The 18682-nt window shown below is 41.2% G+C and overlaps 1 protein-coding gene and 1 long non-coding RNA gene across 8 annotated transcripts in view; one reads left to right on the top strand and one right to left on the bottom strand.

Moving 5' to 3' along the window:
• Positions 1-5157, bottom strand: part of LOC140127923 (adhesion G protein-coupled receptor E5-like) — a 102908-nt gene extending 97751 nt beyond the window's left edge. The window contains exon 1 of one of the 2 annotated variants that reach the window (XM_072149141.1): positions 4660-5157. In XM_072149141.1, coding sequence (XP_072005242.1) covers positions 4660-4711 — 52 coding nt within the window. In that variant the 5' untranslated portion in view covers positions 4712-5157. The remainder of the gene's footprint in view (positions 1-4659) is intronic. The other variant, XM_072149142.1, reaches the window with a different exon arrangement.
• The window catches only part of LOC140127925 (uncharacterized), a 282936-nt gene that overhangs the window by 90511 nt on the left and 173743 nt on the right, over positions 1-18682 (top strand). The window lies entirely within an intron of this gene.

Below are 18682 nucleotides of genomic sequence, written 5' to 3'. Positions count from 1 at the left end.
TGTTCCTGTGTTCCTGATCCGTGTGCCAGCTCCTGTGATTCCTGACGCGTGTCCTAGTGCCTTCCTGTGCTATTCTCCCGCTGTCACCCCCAGGTACAGACTGTCTCCTGCATTGCTACCTTGGCTACCATCGCGGGCTAGTCGCAACTGTGGAACGACCTAGTGGTACCCCACTGCAGCAAGACCATCCCGCTTTGCGGTGGGCTCTGGGGAAGACCAGGTGCCAGTTAGACTCCGGTCCCGGGTGTCGGCTAGTACCATCTCTCATGGTGGTCCAGAGGGTCCACAGACTCTGACACACAGCACTACGAAATCTCCTGACCATATGCTTTGTAAATTAAACTGATGCAGTTCATACCATATTCTTAAAGGCTCTATACACCTGGTACTAAGTTCTTATAATAAAATAATCCTCTGCTACACAGTTACGGATGTGGGGCGTCCCCTAGCACTTATTGTATGCTCTCTGTTTGTATTGTATGTGAGTGATCTCATCCTCAGCTCGTCTCCTATCTCTGCATAAAAAGAATCTAATATGGGAGAGGAAAGACTGAGGGGGATTATAGAGGGAGATGGGTTTGTGGCCGAGGTATATGAGAAGGTAGACTTTTCAGACTGAGCTGTCTGCTGTGAGATGGGGGGAGGGTTGCTGAGGAAGATGGGTAGCAGGACTTGTTGGAGCTTGTAGCAGAGTTTTGTGCATGAGGGGAAAGAGAGGGAGTACGTAGTCTGAGTCGACATACCTCCTAGACCAGTCTATAAGTCATACAGGACCATCCTATATGGATAAGGCGATGGGGCCTGCAAAACTCTGCCTGGTTATACTGGGCACCTAATAGTACAGGAAGCAGAACATGCTCTGTGGTGTCTCCAGACTCCAGTTAAGTCACGGGTGCTCAATGTAAACCTACTTTCATCCTGTGCACCAATTTTGAATTTGGCAATCTTGGTGTTCTCTTACAAATGACAATATCCCTGCACAGTGTTGGGCCATAAGCACAACATGAACTTGTGAATATTGCCCCCTCATACCTCATGCTCTACTGCCTGCTCCATGTCTCTTGGTGTGCTTGTGTGTCTCCTGCTATCTGCTCCATGCTCTGGACACACTGCAGACAGATCTACCCTTCTTGCCACAGCTCACATTAATGTGCCATCAATGAGCTACACTATCTGAGCAATTTCTGTCAGTTGTAGTCACTGTCTCTAGGAGTGAAAGCAATGAAAAAATGTGAAAGTGACCAAAACAGCCAATAAGGATGAGAACAGAGAGAGCAAAAAAGCACACCCATCACATGCAAAACTTTTTCAACAAAACATCAAGAACAAATGATCCCTTCCAACAGTATTTGGTATAAATATCTATTTAAAGAAAATCTACCATCAAAATCCATCATGATAAACCAGGGACACATAGTCATAGAGCCAGTGCCAATGTGAAAATACATGTCTGAAGAAACTCAGCAGGGAAGTTTCATCATCTAGCTTGTGTGTCAGGGTATGATGGAAGCCCTACCCCACTGGTGCCAGGTCTCTTGTTGTATACCAGCTTTTCGCAATTAGGTGCGATTATTCTACACCAGAAAACAGCTGTATTATACAACTTGTCTTGTCCTAGGTTATTTCTAGGCTCACACAGTTTTGTGTTAAGCAACGTATTATGTGTTTTACCATTAACGGCCACCCACCGTCACCCTCTACCTTTCCATTGGTTTCAGAAATGGGATATCTGGACTGACATTGACTGGATCCATATTGTCTATCTAGGATTTCTTTAGTGTGGAGCCGTGGTGAGTGATACATTGCCCCCCTGCTGGTGTGATGATTGGGGGACGCTAGTAGTGATAGGAAGGACACTAACAGCTCAGGGATATCACCGGACATCCTGCGCCCAAATGTGTTGTCTCTCATGACCGGGCTTCCAGCTGGAGGATAATACTCCCACATACAGAAATGAAGAATGTGTTTGCCAGATTGTAAAACGTCCATGGCCTTCCCTGTTGATAGATTCATCTCTGATCCAGCATTTATGGGTCCAGCTGGGACGCTGGCTTCAGGAACCTACAAATTTTCAAGACCTACAGGCCCAGCTGTAACATCTATGGGAAAATATGCTGCAGAAAAGCTCATGTCCACAAGCATCCTTTGTATAGTGCAGTCTATCCCAATAAACGTCTTCTTTCTCTCTAATATCATAATCATTTACATATATCATCATTACATTCACGAATAGAAATCATATATAAACTATTTAGTACAATGCAAAGAACATGTTCCTTGTGAATGATGCAAGGTTTATGTGTTTTGGCATATTTTGGGTTCTTTTGGTTCTTTGTACCTTAATACCAGTTATTTACCCTAAGTTAACTTTAATTGGTGGGGTAAGTAAGTTTCACAGCAACTTCCCAGAGGAAACTGACAATTTAAACAAGCAAATCAGCAAAGAAAAATTGTGTAATTTCATAGTGATGAAATGTTCCTGACTCAGCATTAAAGTGTACAAGACTCCAAATGTTTCTACCCACTTAATGCCAATGTGTGTTTACTTTGTACGGGCAGTACCATTTAACAGTAGGAAGAACACTTTTTAAATGTGCATTGTGCTGACATGCCGCTGGATGTCTTACATTGTAGTGAACATAAAGTACACAGCTGGCTCTTTGTAGCTTTGTTGTCTTCAATGAGTAAGGATCATTTATAGGTTTGCAATCATATTAAGTGCACAGACAAAACATTACCGGTAGGCACCCAAACTTAACGGGCATCGACCACCAGGATGAAGAATTGTATGCAAATGAGCCTGAGGGGCTTCATGCTCTATAGGTATCAATGCATACAGTCTTTCATCCTGGTGGTAGATGTCCATTAAGAATCCTCTTTGGAGTTCTGGTACCACAGCCATTCACAGCACAGGTAATTTTGAAGATATGACTACTGTATAAAGCAGAATTCCCACATAAACAACCGATAGTAGTGTCTCCTACAGCCAACATAGATTTAAAAAGAGCACTCCTTGGGAGTAATCATAGTACAATACTATACCTAGTAAATTATTCATGCTAACATCCATTTATCACTATTACTTTACTCATGTACACAACAAAAAGCGCTAGCTATAAAATAATACTATTGAAACAGCAGGACTCAAACTGTGAAACTTATACTAATGTACCTGAATTATTGGGATCCACAGTACCCTATTGGGGAAGTCAGTGATTTGCATCTCTAGACAAGCCTTTCACACTTGCTAACTGCATGAAATGTTAACTCTCTCTTTACTAACCCCGGTGTCCTCCTCCTATTTTATACTGTTCCCTTAGAATGGCTGGACCATTATACCAGCTCTTATACCTCTTGTGTCATCCCTGTATCCTCATAGACTGTAAGCTCTTGTGTCACCCCCTCATCCTCATAGACTGTAAGCTCTTGTGTCACCCCCTCATCCCCATAGACTGTAAGCTCTTGTGTCACCCCCTCATCCTCATAGACTGTAAGCTCTTGTGTCACCCCCTCATCCTCATAGACTGTAAGCTCTTGTGTCACCCCCTTGTCCTCATAGACTGTAAGCTCTTGTGTCACCCCCTCATCCTCATAGACTGTAAGCTCTTGTGTCACCCCCTCATCCCCATAGACTGTAAGCTCTTGTGTCACCCCCTCATCCTCATAGACTGTAAGCTCTTGTGTCACCTCCTCATCCTCATAGACTGTAAGCTCTTGTGTCACCCCCTCATCCTCATAGACTGTAAGCTCTTGTGTCACCCCCTCATCCTCATAGACTGTAAGCTCTTGTGTCACCCCCTTGTCCTCATAGACTGTAAGCTCTTGTGTCACCCCCTCATCCTCATAGACTGTAAGCTCTTGTGTCACCCCCTCATCCCCATAGACTGTAAGCTCTTGTGTCACCCCCTCATCCTCATAGACTGTAAGCTCTTGTGTCACCTCCTCATCCTCATAGACTGTAAGCTCTTGTGTCACCCCTCATCCTCATAGACTGTAAGCTCTTGTGTCACCCCTCATCCTCATAGTCTGTAAGCTCTTGTGTCACCCCTCATCCTCATAGACTGTAAGCTCTTGTGATCAGGGCCCTCACTCCTATTGTTCCATATGACTGTTTGTACTCAGTAATTTAATATTGTATTTGTATATGTCCCCTATGATTCTTAAAACGCTACAGAATATGATGGCGCTGTATAAATAAAGATTATTATTATTGTCATCTCTCCTGCTATAGCAAAGCATCTCCTGGTAAGGAATTTACTTGAATTGAAAGCACAGCTTAAAGTTTTACACAGTTTTATGAGTGGTACCAGGTTATTCACTAAAGAAAGTCAATGTGAACCACTGGAGTTCTGTTTCATTTGCGATTTGATCGAAAGTTAGAAAATTACACAAAAATCACATCAGTGTGGGTCATTGTCCTCTTGTATGAAAGCAAAAAATGTAAGATATCGGAACATGCTGCAATTCAGATTCAAAAAGTAACAAACCATGATAAAAACTAAAGTAAAAATGCTCCAAAACATTCCCAAAGCATACATTGCAAGACAGCTGTACATTATAGTAATGCAAACACTGTAGTGGTTAAATCTGTTGATGTAGAAAAAAACCTTCCCTTAGTGACCTTAGTTACACAGAATTATTTTGCACGGGTTACATTACCATTTATAAGAAGAGGCAGCACGGAAATTCCAATGATCCAGAAGCGCAGCATATCAGCTGTTCTGTATAATCCAGTGTATCCAGGAGAAGAGACTCCAGTAATCTCTGTGCTGTATCGCTACACAGAACCCTCTGTATCTTGTAATGACTTTGTATCTGTCTTCACATATCTGAAATCTTCTTCCTATCCTCAGACACTTCCTCCATGTAGCTAAGAGAAGGTTTTGGGGTGAACTGGCACTGCCCGACCTTATTCTTTCTCCCAATCTGTATATAAATCTAATGCTGTTCTTTATCTATATATGTTGTCCTTCCTGCCCACTGCCTTCTCTCATTCTGTGTACATTTAGGGGAAGTGACTGAAATAGGGGGGTGTAAGAGTGAGCTCATCAGGATACAGTGATGAAGAGCAATGGGAGGTGTGGAGGCGAAGAGGAAAAAGGGGTGGAGAAATAAAGTGAAAGAAAATAACTACCACAAAAATAGAAAGTAAGGCAGCATGACAGTGTGTATCCTATGCTCCTGTGTATACAAGACCAGCCTGAAAGCAAGTTACTGCTGAGCTGAAGCCACAGTCAGACTGGCAATGTGGGCTGTTAAACCTAAGAAATTGTTATGTTGTATTCCGTTCATGCTGATATTGGCTAAAATCACTAAATTAAAGCTCAATACAAAATTATCATCACTGTTCATACAATAAGTCATTGTATTAAAGGGATCTTCTGGGAATTACATTTTCACTGTAGATCATCATGTCTATCAACCACTTTCCGGAACTATCAGCTGGTGTAGGAACCATGTAATTTTCAGAACTAGATGCAGAAATGTTTTTGTAAAGTGTGGGGGGCAGGATATTAGTTAATTCACCAATATACATCTATACTTCTATTAATAGTTCTGATTTGCTTTATTGATCCGTAAAGTGAAGTTACTGCCTTTTTCCTCATCAGCCAGACATTCATATCCATAAAATAGCCACAGATGAAGGGTCATGTGACCCTACCAGGTTATCAATAACATCCAGTTGTACACTATGAAACCTAATGTATTTGCAACAGAGCCTACTTGAAAAATATTGGGAGATGTGTTGGGTAGAAAAAAAGGTTATACTCTAGACCAGTGATGGCGAACCTTTTAGAGGCCGAGTGCCCAAACTACAACAAAGACCCACTTATTTATCGCAGAGTGCCAGCACAGAAATTTAATTTGTAATTTATACTCCCTTCTCTGTCACAGTTTTCATTGATACCAGCCCCTGAGGACACCAATAAAGCAGAAAATAGTCCTAGGTACAGCTGTCACTTTAAAATAGCTCTGTGCACAGCAAGTCCTGGGCTGTCTGGGACTGCAGGAAGATACCTGGAGTCATCTCTTATAATGGCCTGAGTGACACCTCTGGCACCAGTGCCATAGGTTAGCCATCACTGCTCTAGGCATACAAGTGTGGCCAGACTAAATATATGAGAGTACAGGTGCTTTTAGGTAGATGTGAGGGAAGTGCACTCAAAAAGTGAGGTGTAGGGGGTAGGTAGAAAAAATGTGTTTGGGGAGGGAGCAAATTCAGGAAGGGGGTTCAGATTTTTAGATAATTTGGATGATGCCTGTTCTGGAAAGTGTATATCTCCTCCATTCTGCATAGTTGGGATACTTTGCTCCAATGAGATGGTGTTAAGGGGATCTCCAAAGGGCTTCGTGGCCAAAATGAGTTGTAGCCACGGAGGTTTGGTAAATCTTGTTGTGTGGGAGGCGGGTATATGATTTAAAAATAAATTGGGGGAGAGATTGTGGGTGTTCACGGACAAAGGTTGGCGAATTTAGGCGCAGTCCGACTAAATGTGGAGATAAATGCAATTTTTTAGTTGACATCACCTTGAGTCAGGGATTTGGTTTCTAAAATCGGGGAGGATAAATGGTGTCTTGTACCACCTGCCTCCCAGAAAAAGAGGGTATTAGTTATTTTTCCAATGCTGATGTAAAGTGAAGAGTAATGAGCCCCAGTTAGCTGCAGTCTCTAAAGTGTGGAAAATTGTCACTCCAAGCTTCTTGCCCAAAAAAAAAGGATTAAAGGATTGTTTTATGATGCATGATCGTAGCAGAGTGTATAACAGAGTGTAGCAGGGTAATGCTATGATGGGTGCGAGACGTCACTGGCTCTATTGTTAGAGTGCGGGTGTGCCCGTCGGCTGAGGAGCATGCACAAAATACTTATCAGCAGAGCCATTAGACGATCAGCAGAGTTCCTCAGGCTCATTTACGTAGTTTATAAATCTTTATTTTTCTGAAATCTGGCTGTTCTAAAAGATAAAAAAAAGATTATTACCGATGGGGACGGACAGTAATCTTGGGCATCTACCATCAGGTAATCTGATGGTAGATGTCCTTTAACCCTGTACCAACGCGTGCAGTACGAGTACAGCGCGCGTCGGATCCCAGTGCATGGAGAGGGCTCGCATGCTGAGCTCTCTCCATAGGCGGTAAGTCTTTGCTGCATATTGCAGCCGACTTGTACTGCTCCTGCGATGAGTGCAGGAGAAAATGCAACCACACTAAAGGACATTTTGGCGCATCAGCACCGGCTTGCACACGAAGAAGGGGAACTCCGGCAGACCTCGGCGCAGCAGAGACACAGGAAGGAACTCGGACACACGATCTTAGTGAATCTCGCCGGACCCGAATCCACGTCGGACAACGCACCGCGGGATCGCAACAGGACCTGGTAAGTATATCTGCCCCATTGTGTCTCTTTGGATCTTTTGTGATAATCCCCTTAAAGTGGAATAAAGAATTAGACAGGGCAGCTATACCAGCTGGAGTGCTAAATGGGGTTATAGATTTAGGTGTCAGAATAGTTTCCTGGGTAATTTAGAAAAATTGTAAGAATAATTAAAAAATATCAAATTTTTCTCAGTGTGTATATATACTAAACACAATTATATAATTATTATACAGATATTGCTGTTGCGTACTTGTTATGGCACCACCCGCTGTTCTTTCCCAGGTCATTTAACCAAATGTACCAAATTTAGCCAAAGCAAATAGTTCATCCAGTGAGGGCCTAAAGAGAGTCTTTCTGGTCTCAATAATTGGAACTCAGTCAGTTCCAATCTATAGGGAATCTATCACCGAATTGCAGACCATTTAACAACCGACTAGTTCTTATACTTTTTAGTTTAAGAGTTCCAAGACCTGCCAGTAACCACACCATTTATTTTTTAATTTCTAAAGTTTTAAATTCCACCTTCCCCTTATATACCTCCTGAAGCCGCTATCTAGCCCAATACACATCCAACCCATTCCACCCTTATGCACTTTCTGATCTATCCCTGTCAATATGTGTCACCCTACACATAAGACCTCACTGTCCCCCTTCAACATGTCCTGGACCCAACCACCACCTTCATATTTTTCTTGAAGACCGTGTGATCCAGTGAACATTGTAGACACACACTATGCCCCATTACACATACTTACAACATCCCCTGCCATAATATATCGTATTATAAACCAACCTCCCCTTCAATACAAATTGTAGACAGCCATTTTGTGCCATAATGGGGTTATTGGTGCATCAATAGGTTGCTGGTTCATTTCTGCACTCGGAACAATAAAGGTTGTTCATCCCTGGCCTAAAACAGGAATCATTGTTTTCACAAATTTTTATAAAAAAATATTCATCACTTGCTGCATTGACCAAACTGTACCCAAATTATTGGATATTTTTTGGGTCATTGTTCGACCATTTTATCACAACCCTCGCAGGCTCACAGAAACACGACCTGATTTACTACTTTAGTATGCTGATCCTGGAGAGCACCTCTAACTTATTTTTGAATAATTATTGAGCATACATTATGATAATTGATAAGATAATTAATCAATTTACCAGATACAGACAAAGCCTCTAATGAACCTTTAAATAATTTAGTGAACTATGTAAAAAATTGAAGAACATATTATTGACCATTATGCAATACAGAAACGATCTTACTGACCTCTGTAATCACACAAAATAGATGATGCCAAAATCACAAGAGAGGCATAATGACCAATAATATGACTCATAATGTATATGTACTAGTTGTAAACATTAAGAAAAGAGAACATTTTAACAGCCCTCCTTCAAATCCTCATCTAGAATTTGGGATCCAGGTATGGGTAGCCATACAGCTTGGTCAAAAGAGCTTAAGAGTATTATGAAGCATACACAGGTCCTTCATCGAGAATTGCAGAGTCTCGGGCCACATGAAGTCACATTGACAATACAAAGATTGGAATATCCCAATAAATGGATTATCTGATTATTGGAGTTTAAGTACAACTTCACAAACCAATGGCTCTTGGGAGGTAGACCAACTTTGCCTATTATTTTGCTTATCCAGCAGTGTGTTTGCTATCCTTATCAGTTAAGCCTAGTCCTGCAGTATCTGTGTCTCCTGGATGTGTGCATAATTCCTGTGAAACCTTCCTGTAAACGACGCTGCACAGACTTACACAGGGAGCTGGCAGTATAGTCACTATATACATCCTGTATGTACACTATCTCGTGTTCAGTGGAGAAAGATGCAAGGCATCATGGGAACTGTGGGCATCCTAAATTGGACTCAGCTTCAGGGCCAATACACAAATTGTTTCACTTATGCTAAGAAAAATTTTTGACAAGCAGCTTTAGAACAGAAAATGCCTTGAATGTAGAAAGAAAATGCATGGAAAGAAGCCCAATATGGACATCTTTCTGTTTGTTTTAAAAGGTGAAATCACAAATGACAATTTGTTAAAATCATTATGACTTTGGAGTTACACTTAAAAGTGTAACTATTTAGATTCTCTATGAACCCACACACTAATCTGCTCTGCTTTCTGATGCACGCATAGCTCGACTAAGGACATCCATAGGGGTCTCAGTTCCCACCAATCTGACATATACTAGACAAAATGTAATTTTGTATTTATTTTGTCTAGCGGTTTGGTTGGGATAACATCCCCAGGATACTGCACTCATTTGGATACGGTTTGTGATTGGGAATGAGCGCCATGTGTTTTCCATTGTTTAGCAGCAAAATGTATGTTGCTGGTTCCTGATCACAAGCGCTTAGGTCTAAATGTATATGCAATCGGGACAGGCTCCACCGCACTGCACTTGAGTTGTGAACACATTCTTGGGTCTGTGTTTTATGCTAACATAAAATAAGTATAAATGCAGCATGTGAATGTGGCTTTAGGTCTTTGTTTTATGTTTACATAAAAAAGGAACCATGATTGGGATGTACTTATTTCTTCTTTAGCCCATCCAACTATGGAATTAAGTAGCTGTATAAATAAGGTAATAATTGGTAAATTACTTTGTTGGCCTCGTTTCCTTGTATATCTTCTCATAAAAAAATGTTAATGGGTTTTATTAAAAAGACCTATTTATACATTTTCACTTTTCACTACTGGGAACATTACACTGTGGAATTTTTATTGCTCCTGGGAAACACAAGGGATGAATTTTGATATGTGGGAGACTCAAGTTGTTTGCATGCCATGTGTAATGAAAAAAATATTTCCCTTTTGATGCGTGAACTGGTGACGCTAGCCTCTGGGACTGAGGAACACCTCTCAAAATATCACATAATTCATCCTAGAAAGCTTGCACAAAACTGATCATCGTGTTTTCCTGAAAGCTAATGCAAAATCCACCCCAAACAACCCAAAGTGCCCATAATAGGAGGGTTTTTGTAATGGTAAACCTGGAACAATTGTCCAGAATGTAGGAGACTAAAACGGGATTGACCGTTATAAATGCCAGAAATGCTGCTAAATAAAACAAAACACTACGTGCCTCTCCTTTTCTCTAGTGATCTATCTCTGTACAACTGTGACCTCCCAAACTTTCTGCTGCTGCCTTGATGGGTCCAATCACCATGGTAGTAAGAACAACACTAAGTCACCGCTATGATCAGAGCTGTAGAGCCGAATCGACGGTGGAACAAGAGTAGTATTTTTTATTACTTACCTTTCAAAGTGTCATACAGTAGATATTGAATCTGTGTATGGCAATCAGAATAAGTCCCTGGATCAAATTACCATTCCAAATATCAGCACTTTGGACATGGTTTTATATATTTATGAAACTTTAAGAGAAGGGAGAGGCCTATCAAAGTTTTGAGGACAGATTTGAAAATTCCCTTGTGAGTGTACTTATCCCATATTTGATATGGTGCCCACATACACAGGGCAGAGCAAGGCAATGGCATGGAAAACAGTTGTCTTTAGAATTATATTTAGCTTTCTCAGAGCTGAGGATTGATGGGGTTTCTCAGGGCACAGAGAGTTTGGATGATAAAGTAATCACTTTACAAAAGTGCAATTTGATTGTTTATTCACTAAAGTACACTCTTCACACACATTCCCATAATTGTATGTTGAGGTTGCGTAGTCATTTAAAGGACCTGGATTAAGAGTGATGTCTACACTTCAGCTGTCAATGTGATACTACTGTGTCGCCGCTACAGAAGATGGGCTGTGGTGGAGAGTTGAGCTGCTGAAACAGATGCCAAAGGACAATTTAGGATGAGCACTAGTAACTAAACAGATGGAGATCAATTTAATAAAACCTTGATTAGGAAAGGGGTCTCAGGTCTCCCCAGGTAGTATTGCTAATGTGAGAAGCTTGGAGCCTATGTCATTGTACTGCACCTCAGTTGTACAACATCCCCAAATAATCCCTTGCTGGTTTCTGTGATACCTCCCCACATCTTCCTTTGAATAATTAAGCTTTTTTAACTTGATGAATATTTAAATATTATTAGTCACTGTCAATCATTTGTATTCTTATCATTCAGTCAAGTTTACATAAAGTATATAGGTTTATTATACACATACAATAACAAAATGCACATAGCATGTTTATTATGCTCCAAAAGTTAGTTAGTCAAAGTTAAAATTAGCACACCACCGTAATGACTAGATACTCCCTATGCCTGGGTTGAAATAGCCCCAATATAGCTACTATATTGACTTCTTGGTATTTATTCCCATGCTCCTTACCTTGTTGCCTTCACTGTTGATTACCTTTTGAAAAAAAGTCCCTTATTACATATTTACTCCCCCCCAACACACATACATTGTAACCTTTAAGAAATTGCATTTAACAATTTAATCTTATGACATTTGACTTTTTGAAATTTTGGCAGTACTTGCTGAACAAACGCATGAACATGGTGTTACACATTTTTAAAAAAATGTTAATTGCTCCTTTTACAGTATCTTAAAAATTTATCACAAATATTTCAGTTTCACATACTGGTTTGAACAAATAAAATATTTAAAATTTGTAAGGGCTGCTGGAGGGCAGTATTGGAGTTACTGACATGAGGAGCCCTGTCACAGCATTAAGCAGCGTGGCCTGGAGCTGCAGCCCATTACTTTAGGACGTTATATGGCAGTGATGGTGAACCTATGGCACTGGTGCCAGAGGTGGTACCCAGAGCCCTTTCTGTGGGCACTCAGGCTATCAACCTAGGACAGAGTTCACGAAACAGGACCAAATCCATTAAATCTTCCTGCAGTCCTAGACATTTTATGAGATGCTGTGATCAGCACTATTTTACAGCGACACTTCATTGACTGTTTGGAACTGCTTGAAAAGTGAGAAGGTGTTGAAAGAACTGCATTATCTTTAGAGGTCCTCATGTTGGACCCACGATTCTTTCTAGACAGAGAGACCCTGGAGAAAAGCTACAATGATGGTCTGAATTTGCCTTCCTTCTTTCAACTGTATTGGAGGCCTCAGGGGCCGATGCAAATAAAGAAGTGGAAGAACAGGTAGCAATAAGTTACTGCTTAAAATGGCACATTGGCACTTCGGGGTAAATAAGTGGATTTTGGTTGAAGTTTTGGCACTCGGTCTCTAAAAGGTTCGCCATCACTGTTATATGGTTTAGAGAAACTGAGCACTAAATAGTAGTTCAAAACACTATTCATTCAGGGGACACTTATTTTTAAATAAGGTATTTTTAAGTTGGAGATATCAGGGGGTGAATTAAGCAGCAATAAGTTGTGGCCAGACGAAATTTGTCACAAAGTTCTGGATTTAAGGAAGCACAATACTCACCTGTAAGCTTCTAGATACCACTTCTACCTGTCTCTCAGTGAAAATTACAATGTGCGCTGAGATGGGTGAAGGGGATATCACTAAATTTGCCTTTTGGGGCCCCCATATTCCCAATTCCCTTTAAATAACCTTTAAAACCAAATAGCCTGTACAATAGTACCCTAAGACTACACAATCTTCAGTTAATAAGAACATGATCCCACGTGGCCCTCATGGGTCTATGCAATCCTGAAAACATGTAACCGATGGTATGAAAAGATGTGGCCTTATGCTTTCATTTTATGTACAAAATTCAATTCAATAATAAGTACAGCAAAACTAATGTCCTGTACGGTGATCTGCTTTATGTGCAATTCATACAAATATTGCTCCAGCAAGTCAGAACAAAAGATTATAGTCCCATAAGGCAATAATTATCCTGAACTAAAAGACAAATAAATCGTCATGGTCATACTCAGACGCAAAACCTGCACTGATATAAATATAGGCAGTGCTTAGGTCACGTACAAGATAGGGTCTGTAAGTCGGAACTGTTCTATTTTGTAAGGATAACTTAAGACAAAAAAGTTTTTGGTCCCTGTAACTATTGGATTTACTAAAATATGGGTGGTCATAATAACTAGGATTAATAATAAAGCTTCATTGCAGAGACCTTTGATTACTCTTGCAGCTATGCTTTTAAATCTGAGGATAAAGTACAATAAATTACCAACAGAGGTCCATCTTAATTCAGGAGTCCTTAAGTCAGTGACTGCCTAGTATTCTTACCGCTCTTGGGACTCTTTCCTGGTTTTGGGCTCCATCGGTGTAAATACCGTCCCCTCGGCTTATACACGAGTCAATATAAAGAGTAAAAAATACCTAAAAAATAATAAACTTATATACTCAACCTCCGGTGGCCCCGATGTGCAGCGCTGCTCCCCCGATGTCCGCGCCGCTTGTCTTCAGGCGTCCGCGTCCGTCTTCTTTCTTCTGCTGGGCGCCGCCATGTCTTCTGTCTGGGTGCCTAGTATGCCATTAGCAGCGGCACGTCATACTAGGCGCCGGCCGGGAGAGAGCAATGGCGGCGCCCAGCAGAAGAAAGAAGACAGACGCGGAAGCCTGAAGACAAGCGGCGCGGACATTGGGGGAGCAGCGCTGCACATCGGGGTCACCGGAGGGTGAGTATATAAGTAAAATTTTTTTTTATGCTGGGGGCAGGCTGTATACTACTGGGGGCAAACTGTTTTACTACTGGGGGCAAACTGTATACTACTGGGGCAGGCTGTATACTACTGGGGACAAGCTGTATACTACTGGGGGCAGGCTGTATACTACTGGGGGCAGGCTGTATACTACTGGGGGCAGGCTGGGCTGGCTGTATACTATAGGGGGCTGGTTGGCTATATATTGGGGGGGGGGTTGTGACCAATGCATTTCCCACCCTTGGCTTATACTCGAGTCAATAGTGTTTCCCAGTTTTTGGTGGTAAAATTAGGGGTCTCGGCTTATACTTGAGTATATACGGTAGCTGTCAAATACCAAATGGAGTACAAAAGTTATGTGTAGGAAGAACCTGCAGGAGGGTGCAAGTACTGGTGTAACAGTCTACAGTCATGGCCAAAAGTTTTGAGAATGACACAAATATTATATTTTCACATGATCTGTTGCCCTCTAGTTATCACCTTTACTTTATGGCAAGGTGCTCCATCATGCTGGAAAAGGCATTGCTGATCACCAAACTGCTCCTGGAGGGTTGGGGGAAGTTGCTCTTGGAGGACATTCTGGTACTATTCTTTATTCATGGATGTGTTTTTAGGTAAGACTGTGAGAGAGCCGATTCCCTTGGCTGAGAAGCCGCCCCACACATGAATGGTTGCAGGAGGCTTTACAGTTGGCATGAGACAAGACTGGTGGTATGGCTCACCTTGTCTTCTCCGAACAAGCTGTTTTCCAGATGTTCCAAACATCAGAGAAAATGACTTTCCCCCAGTCCTCAGCAGTCCACTCCCTGTACCTTCTGCAGAATATCAGTCTGTCCCTGATGTTTTTCTGGAGAGAAGTGGCTTCTTTGCTGCTCTCCTTGACACCAGGCCTTGCTCCAAGAGTCTCCGCAGTCTCACAGTGCGTGCAGATGCACTCACACCTGCCTGCTCCCATTCCTGAGCAAGCTCTGCACTGCTGGTAGCCCCATCCTAAAGCTGAAACACTTTTAAGAGACGGTCCTGGAGCCTCTTTGGCAATAATGGAACCTCCCTCCATGAATTCCTTGATATTTGCTACATATTGCCGCAAAGACTTTCCGTTAACACCCACAATCGGTGTTCAGTTGTACAGTTCTGAGTTCAATGACAGCACTGAAAACGTCATCAAAAGTCGCAAAAATTGACACCACCTACAGTGCTGTACACCAAAGTATGAAAAATATATTGCCAGAAGATGGCAAAATAAAAAAAGAAATTTTGTACAGGAGGTTTTAATTTTTGTAAATGTATGAAAACATTATACCTATATATATTTGTTATCCCCGTGATCATACCGACCTAAAGTATAAAGTAGACATGTCATTTGTGGCGCTCAGTGAAAGCCATAAAATCCAAGCCCACAAGAAAACAGTGCAAATCCAGTTTTTTCAGCATTTTCACTGCATTTGGATTTTTTTCCTCGCTTCCCAGTACACGCCATGGAATATTCAATACCATCACTATGTAGTGCAATTTGTTACGCTATAAACAAGCCCAAACAAAACTCTTTACTCGTTAAGGGGTTAGCTAGCGAATTTTGACAGATTTTCTAGGACAATTTGTTTCTCTGCAGTTGTTGCAACATCCACATCAAAGTTATCAAAGTCCAGATGAACTGCTAGGGCTATTTTGATTCCTAAATTTGGAGCTTTTGTGTATACTAATTGTGATTTCTGTGGCTGGTCGAGGCCTGTCATTTTGTACTCTTCTATAAAATGCCAATGTTGGAGATTGATTTTCTCTTTGACTTTAAATTATATGTTGAATTGTAACATTTTGGATATTTGTGTTATTATCATTATCGGTTGGTTCATCCATGCAAAAAGAACTTCCATCATAATGATCATTTGATCATAATATTTCTTAAGGATATAGATTTTCTTAAAAGTTTTTGGTCATTATTTGTGATCAGTTTTTCTATTTTGTGCAATTTTTTTTAAATTGTCTAAATTGATTAAAGGGAATATTTAATAGCCATCTAGGGAGATGGCAATTTTTGTACTTTTTGACCCTGCTTATATTACATTAATCAGTATCTTTTACTTACTATCTCTTTCCACTCCATGTTTTTAATTAATGCAGATTTTCTATATTAATACTTCCTGCCTACTTCTGTCACATATTGTTATATACAGTATATCATACCGTATATACTGGAGTATAAGCCAAGGCTCCTAATTTTACCACAAATAACTGGGAAAAACTTACTGAATAGTATTAGCATAGGTTGGGAAATGCATTGGTCACCTCCTCCCTGAGTAATGTAATTCCCAGCAGCCACCCCCAGTAAAGAAATGCTGAATGCAGCCTTCCCCCAGTAAAGAAATGCTCCATGCAGCCCTCCTCCAGTAAAGAAATGCTATATGAAGCCCTTTTCCAGTAAAGAAATGCTCCATGCAGCCCTCCTCCTGTGAAGAAATGCCCTGCCGCAGCCCCCAGTAATGAATTGCCCTCCAGACCCTCTTTTAATTAAATGCCCTGCAGCAGCCCCCTAGTGATTAAATGCCCTAAAGCCCTCTCTTAATGAAATAATAAAATGAAAAAGCCGAGGTGGGGGTTTTCAGGACATTTTTGGTGCTGAAAAACTCAGCTTATACACAAGTATATACACTCACCGGCCACTTTATTAGGTACACCATTCTAGTAACGGGTTGGACCCCCTTTTTCCTTCAGAACTGCCTCAATTCTTTGTGGCATAGATTCAACAAGGTGCTGGAAGCATTCCTCAGAGATTTTGGTCCATATTGACATGATGGCATCACACAGTTGCCGCAGATTTGTCGGCTGCACATCCATGATGCGAATCTCCCGTTCCACCACATCCCAAAGATGCTCTATTGGATTGAGATCTGGTGACTGTGGAGGCCATTTGAGTCCAGTGACCTCATTGTCATGTTCAAGAAACCAGTCTGAGATCATTCCAGCTTTATGACATGGCGCATTATCCTGCTGAAAGTAGCCATCAGATGTTGGGTACATTGTGGTCATAAAGGGATGGACATGGTCAGCAACAATACTCAGGTAGGCTGTGGCGTTGCAACGATGTTCAATTGGTACCCAGGGGCCCAAAGAGTGCTAAGAAAATATTCCCCACACCATGACACCACCACCACCAGCCTGAACCGTTGATACAAGGCAGGATGGATCCATGCTTTCATGTTGTTGACGCCAAATTCTGACCCTACCATCCGAATGTCGCAGCAGAAATTGAGACTCATCAGACCAGGCAACGTTTTTCCAATCTTCTACTGTCCAATTTCGATGAGCTTGTGCAAATTGTAGCCTCAGTTTCCTGTTCTTAACTGAAAGGAGTGGCACCCAGTGTGGTCTTCTGCTGCTGTAACCCATCTGCCTCAAAGTTCGACGTACTGTGCGTTCAGAGATGCTCTTCTGCCTACCTTGGTTGTAACGGGTGGCGATTTGAGTCATTGTTGCCTTTCTATCAGCTCGAACCAGTCTGCCCATTCTCCTCTGACCTCTGGCATCAACAAGGCATTTCCGCCCACAGAACTGCCGCTCACTGGATGTTTTTTCTTTTTCGGACCATTCTCTGTAAACCCTAGAGATGGTTGTGCGTGAAAATTCCAGTAGATCAGCAGTTTCTGAAATACTCGGACCAGCCCTTCTGGCACCAACAACCATGCCACGTTCAAAGGCCACAAATCACCTTTCTTCCCCATACTGATGCTCGGTTTGAACTGCAGGAGATTGTCTTGACCATGTCTACATGCCTAAATGCACTGAGTTGCCGCCATGTGATTGGCTGATTAGAAATTAAGAGTTAACGAGCAGTTGGACAGGTGTACCTAATAAAGTGGCCGGTGAGTGTATATGGTATATAATTTTTATTATCATGTCTAGAATTAAATGTATTTTTATATTAATTGAATTGTTACTGAAGTGATATGCATGGTTGTAATATAAATATGATATCACTTTTATGGGAGATTCTTATGATTGTAATGCAAATACTCTTCCAAATTAGCTTTATATCCAACTCCATGTTTTCCTTGTACTGATTTTAAGGATTTATGAATTAGAAATATCTTCCAGGTATCCAGTTTTTCAAAATGTCCTCATTGGAACTTAAAGTGGTTGTCTAAGACTGTAAAACAAAAAAACTTTGGTGGATAGGATGTGGTTGCTTAAAAAATAAACATGTAATCATCTCCACGGTCCCTCCCGGCATCCCGGGCTGTCATCTCTCAAGAGACGGCTTCTGGGAGGGGCCACGAAGGTGAGTACATGGTAATTTTTTGCCCCCCTTTAGATATCTGTCAGAATTAGTATGATGCTAACATGATACGCATTTAGTGCCATTGTGGAACGTATAGCAATCTGCACCTGATTACCTGGAAGCATTAAAAAACTTTAATAACTACTGATGAAACTGATGAGAATTTGAGATTTGGGCACTTGTAGAATTGTCCGGGAACACACCAGGAGTCACTACAGATATTACAGGACCTAGCAGATCTACTCGATGCCGGATAGAACTGTGGAGCCCAGTGGACCCTACTGAGCATAACACACATGTGCAAACTTTTCTATACTATTATGCTTCAATGCATTAACCAAATAATAAAAAGTTACAGCTCATAAATTATTTCTTAAAAATGACAAATTTTATTGTCCAAAATTTATAAAACAAAATTCTATATATTTGGTATCACTGCAATTATAGTGACAAGTAGAATAAGTGTGC

The sequence above is a fragment of the Engystomops pustulosus genome, chromosome 4, assembly GCF_040894005.1.
Source record: "Engystomops pustulosus chromosome 4, aEngPut4.maternal, whole genome shotgun sequence".
In the NCBI taxonomy this organism is placed as follows: domain Eukaryota; kingdom Metazoa; phylum Chordata; class Amphibia; order Anura; family Leptodactylidae; genus Engystomops; species Engystomops pustulosus.
The sequence above is the reverse complement of the archived record's forward strand: the minus strand, read 5'-3'. Positions and strand labels throughout refer to the sequence as shown.